The sequence below is a fragment of the Eubalaena glacialis genome, chromosome 11, assembly GCF_028564815.1.
Source record: "Eubalaena glacialis isolate mEubGla1 chromosome 11, mEubGla1.1.hap2.+ XY, whole genome shotgun sequence".
In the NCBI taxonomy this organism is placed as follows: domain Eukaryota; kingdom Metazoa; phylum Chordata; class Mammalia; order Artiodactyla; family Balaenidae; genus Eubalaena; species Eubalaena glacialis.
This window is the reverse complement of record NC_083726.1, coordinates 62,670,710-62,675,602: the sequence shown is the minus strand read 5'-3', so window position 1 is coordinate 62,675,602 and position 4,893 is coordinate 62,670,710. Positions and strand designations below refer to the sequence as shown.

The window sequence follows — 4,893 nt, the reverse complement described above, 5'->3', positions numbered from 1 at the left end:
AAGGCTGATACGCAGGTGTGTAGAAGTGAGGACTCCTGTTCAAACCACAAAGTGCTCTGGGAAGGCCAGGCCTCCGTGGCAGTGGGCTGAGGGATGGGGAGGGGTTGGGAAGGTTCAGAGTGAACATAATTGGTGAGTAAGCGTGTCTGTGGGTAATTGACAATACACATGCATAGGATAAGGGCTGAGTGCATGCTAGGGAACAAGTGCAGGAGGGCACGACTGGGAACCAAGTGTGGGGGGGGTCGAGTGTAAACCAGCAGACTTGAGGCTCAGAATCGCGTTTCTGTTCCTCTTCTCCAGCCCCCAACTTTTCTCCCCAGGACTCCTAAGGCTCCGGGATTCCCCAAGATGCCCCCTGCAGGTGGGAACTTGGGCTGCAGCTGAGGACAACGACGGAGACTCACACCCGACTCCGACACTCATCCCCCAAATTCGCAACCAGGCCTGTACCTCCCCTACCTGGGGGAGGGGGGTACCATGACGTCATTTCCTGCCCTGAAGTCCCAGCTGCCAGAGCCAACTTCACCTGCTGCCCACGGCTGTCCCGGCCCCACTCACTCACCGCCACCCCGGGGGCTGGAGGGTGACCTTGGCAGGGCGGTGCTGAGGGGGCGGGGAAAGGCTGGGGAGGGTCAGGAACCAAGGGCGCGGCGTCCCCGCGGTCCACCTGTGGCGCAGGCTTCCGCGCTTCCGCGGCGACTCTGGTGGCGGAGGCGGGGCCTGTCAGGGGGCGGGGGCGGGTTCCCGCGGGTTCCCACCCACCCCCCCCCTCCCTGAGAGCTATAACTTGAGTTGCGGACCTCACACACTCCACGGCCCAGCACCTGAGTCCTGGCCTCGCTCTTTCCTCGCGGAACAAACATGAGCTTCAGCGCCCAGTCCACCTTCTCCAGCTACCGGTCCGCGGGCTCCGTGCAGTCACCTGGCCACCGGGTCCGACCGGTCAGCAGCGCTGCCAGCGTCTATGCAGGCGCCGGGGGCTCGGGCTCCCGGATCTCCGTGTCCCGCTCCACCAGCGTCCGGGGCGGCTGGGGGTCCGGGAACCTGGGCACCGGGATGGCCGGGGGTCTGGTGGGTGTAGGGGGCATCCAGGGCGAGAAGGAGACCATGCAAGGCCTGAATGACCGCCTGGCCTCCTACCTGGAGAGGGTGAGGAGCCTGGAGGCCGATAATAGGAGACTGGAGAGCAAAATCCGGGAACACCTGGAGAAGAAGGGACCCCAGGTCAGAGACTGGGGGCACTACTTGAAGACCATCGAGGACCTGAGGGCTCAGGTAAGGGGGCATGGAGGGAGCAGCTCCAACTCCCAGCCACATTTGACCCTCCAGTTATCCACTCACCTCTTCCTCCCCCTCCCCCAAGGATAGGAATTTTAGTAGGGTGGGGTGCATGCGCTCCTTCCCCCTATCTCCCGCTCCGCCCCCAACTCCACCCGCAGAGGGTTAGGAATGCCCCGAATTTCCATAGACATCGCCCCTGGTCACAGGGACCCCAAGGGTGGTGAATGGGCACAGGAGGGCCCTTCCCCAGGACAGAGTGGGAAGAGGAGGGGGGAGCTTCGCAGAAGGGTGGCCAGCATAGAGGGAGGTGAAACAAGGCCCGTAAAGAGGGCCCAGACACTCTGGCTTCTGGTGGAGAGGGGACAATTGGAGGGGTTAAGCGGATGTGGCTAAGGCTGAGTCATCTGGGAGTAAACAGGAGGCCTACCGGTGGGGCGGGGGGATGCTGAGCAGGTGCACTAGGAAAAATGCTGGGAGAGGGCCAGGGAGAGGACGTATCAGTAACCGCTCACTTCCGGGCTGGCCAGCCAGCAGAGGCCTAGAAGGAAGGGCAGCAGGAGACTGGGAACGCTGGGATCTGAGACTCCAGGAAAGGAGGGAACAGTATGAGGGGGCACAGGTAGAAGGGGCTAGGTATACAAGGAAAGCCTCTGGTTATTCCAGGGACTAGGAAGGTTTTTTCACTGAGACACATAACACCCTCCGCACACTCAATGCACCCCATCATTGACTTCCCATTCATGGAGCAACCTCTCTCTACAATCCCCCCAGATTTTTGCAAGTTCTGTGGACAATGCCCGCATCGTTCTGCAGATTGATAATGCCCGTCTTGCTGCTGATGACTTCAGAGTCAAGTAAGGCTGGGGGCTAGGAAACTGGGGTCTGTTAGGGGTATCTTGTTCAGCTGTGGGTAGAGCTGGGTGGATGAGAGTAAGGCTCCATCCGTTTATTCTTCATGTAACCCAGTGTAAGAACACTGTCCCCCAAGTGCCAGGAACGGTGCTCAGAGGCTTACTCCCTGATTCCTGACTCAGATGGCTGGTTCGCAGCGGGCGTGGGGCTGCTCTTAGTAGGTGGCGTGGGTTGAGAAGGTTCAGGATCAGAGGCGGGGCCCTTCCAATCACCTCCACTCCCACAGGTATGAGACAGAGCTGGCCATGCGCCAGTCTGTAGAGAGTGACATCCACGGGCTCCGCAAGGTCATTGATGACACCAACGTCACCCGGCTGCAGCTGGAGACTGAGATCGAGGCTCTCAAGGAGGAGCTGCTGTTCATGAAGAAGAACCACGAGGAGGCAAGCAGGGGCCCCTGGTCAAGCCAGGAACCAAGGGGCCAAGATGAGTCTGGGTTGGGGACTAGATGGGCAGGCCACCTGCAAGACACCTTGCGGGGGAGTTTAGAACTACCAGCCTGAGTGCTTCTTCATCAGGCTGTTGCCACGCTCGGTGGGTCACCTGAATTAGAGTGTGATGAAGTCAAAAGGACATGAGTGAGAGGATGAGATGAGGACCACAGTGGAAACAGCTAGCAGTAAAAGTGAGACCGGATGGAGGAGGTGAGGGAGGAAGGTACAAGGAGCAGGTTTGTAGATGGAGGGACAGGGTGAAGGGAGGAGAGAGGAACCACCGCCTGTGAGTGACAAGCATGGCGTTGACAGCTGGCATTTTACCCATCTGGAGTAGAAGGCCCGGAAGTGGCAACGCCCAGAGAGCAAAGTCAAGAGATTTCCCCTGTTCTGTTCTCCAACTGATCCTGTAGGCCTCCTGGAAGAGGCCGTCACAGATGAAGAGGCTTCCTGGAGCTCTGACCCTGAGCACCTCCTCACTTTTGTCCCTTTCTCCTTTAGGAAGTAAAGGGTCTACAAAACCAGATTGCCAACTCAGGGTTGACCGTGGAGTTGGATGCCCCCAAAGCTCAGGACCTCAGCAAGATCATGGCAGACATCCGGGCCCAGTATGACGAGCTGGCTCGGAAGAACCGAGAGGAGCTGGACAAGTACTGGTCCCAGCAGGTACACAAGGGAGAGGGATGGATGCCAGGCTAAGCACAAGAGGCACGAGGGTGCGGGAGGGAGGCCGACAGAGAAGGAGGGACCTGAGGACCATATCCGCCCCTGCAGATTGAGGAGAGCGCCACAGTGGTCACCTCGCAGACCGCTGAGATAGGAGCTGCTGAGATGACACTCACAGAGCTGAGACGCACTGTCCAGTCCCTGGAGATCGACCTGGACTCCATGAGAAATCTGGTGAGAGCCCTCAGTGCCTTTCGCTCAGAAAGGGTTGTTTCTCACTGTATTTCCCACTGCTCCTACTCACTACCCTAGTACCTGGCAAACAGTAGGCACTCAAAGTTTCAAAGAGGGCTGAAAGCTGCAGAGACTCTCCCTCCACCCTGTCTCACCCGACCCTCCTCCCTCTGCCCCTGCAGAAGGCCAGCTTGGAGAACAGCCTGAGGGAAGTGGAGGCCCGCTATGCCATGCAGATGGAGCAGCTCAATGGGGTCCTCCTGCACCTGGAGTCGGAGCTGGCCCAGACCCGGGCAGAGGGGCAACGCCAGACCCAGGAGTACGAGGCCCTGCTGAACATCAAGGTCAAGCTGGAGGCTGAGATCAACACCTACCGCCGCCTGCTGGAAGATGGGGAGGACTTCAGGTGAGTGGGGCTCTCCTCCTATCTGTATAAGCTGGGGTCAAGCTACCACTTCTTCCCAAAGCCTGAGCTTTTGTAAGCCCCCCATATGCCTGTTCCTTGGTACCCACTGAGCACTGGGCTGGTGCTCTGTGCGTGCCCCGAGAAGAGAATAGACTAAATATTGCTCCTAGCCGTTCTTGGAGCACGGGTGGAATTTGGCCTTCAGTTTTCCTCTTATGGAGGAAGCAGCGAAGGGGAACTTGGACATACAGGCAGGGATTGGGAGGCTTTTTTTCTCCACTTTCCTTGTTTCTCTTTTCTCTGCGGTGCTGTTTATAACTGGGGCTTTGTCTTCTGTTACAGTCTTGGTGATGCCTTGGACAACAGCAACTCCATGCAAACCATCCAGAAGACCACCACCCTCAGGCTCGTGGACGGCAAAGTGGTGTCTGAGACCTCAGACACCAAAGTTCTGAGGCCTCAGACACCAAAGTTCTGAGGCATTGAGTTAGCAGAAGCAGGGTGCCCTGGGAAGCAGGAGGCCAATAAAAGTTGAGACGTTACTGCATATCACTTTGTGTCTTCCGTGGCTGATTTCGTACTGCGAGCGGCTGATTTCATACTGTGAGCATACGAATGCCCTGACTCCATAGTTCTATCTCTCTGATCAGGCAGAAATCACCTCTGAGCCCAGAGGTTTCATACGGGTTGGGGAGTGGGCCTCTGAACCCAGAGGAAGGGTCTGGGTTCTTGGAAACACCTTCTCAGAAAAAAAGAAGGGAGCCAGTAGGTGGGATGGGCCAACGGCAGTGGGGAAAATTACAATAGAATTGTGAATCTTAACCTTAAAGAAAACTGATCATAAAGCCCCCACCTGACAGGTGCTCCTTAGTAGAAATCTGAGCCTGAGAAGGAAGTGGAGCCAAGGACAGAGGGCAAAGGAAAGGGGAAGAGGCGAGACCAGAGCATGCAACTGGC

General features: G+C 57.6%; 1 protein-coding gene across 1 annotated transcript; it reads left to right on the top strand.

Moving 5' to 3' along the window:
* Positions 1 to 774: 774 nt before the first annotated feature.
* KRT18 (keratin 18) lies at positions 775 to 4,488 on the top strand. The gene is made up of 7 exons (XM_061205347.1): positions 775 to 1,278; positions 2,056 to 2,138; positions 2,423 to 2,579; positions 3,132 to 3,296; positions 3,405 to 3,530; positions 3,713 to 3,936; positions 4,279 to 4,488. The coding sequence occupies exons 1-7, from the start codon at positions 865 to 867 to the stop codon at positions 4,412 to 4,414; spliced, it is 1,305 nt and encodes a 434-aa protein (XP_061061330.1). The 5' UTR covers positions 775 to 864; the 3' UTR covers positions 4,415 to 4,488.
* The last annotated feature ends 405 nt before the right edge of the window (positions 4,489 to 4,893 follow it).

What these genes read in the sequence shown, in the direction of transcription:
- KRT18 (XM_061205347.1), top strand. Translation starts at nt 865, where the DNA reads ATGAGCTTCAGCGCCCAGTCCACCTTCTCCAGCTACCGGTCCGCGGGC. An exon ending in GCTGATGACTTCAGAGTCAA is followed by an intron (nt 2,139 to 2,422) that starts GTAAGGCTGGGG and finishes CCACTCCCACAG; the next exon opens with GTATGAGACAGAGCTGGCCA. An exon ending in TGGACTCCATGAGAAATCTG is followed by an intron (nt 3,531 to 3,712) that starts GTGAGAGCCCTC and finishes CTGCCCCTGCAG; the next exon opens with AAGGCCAGCTTGGAGAACAG.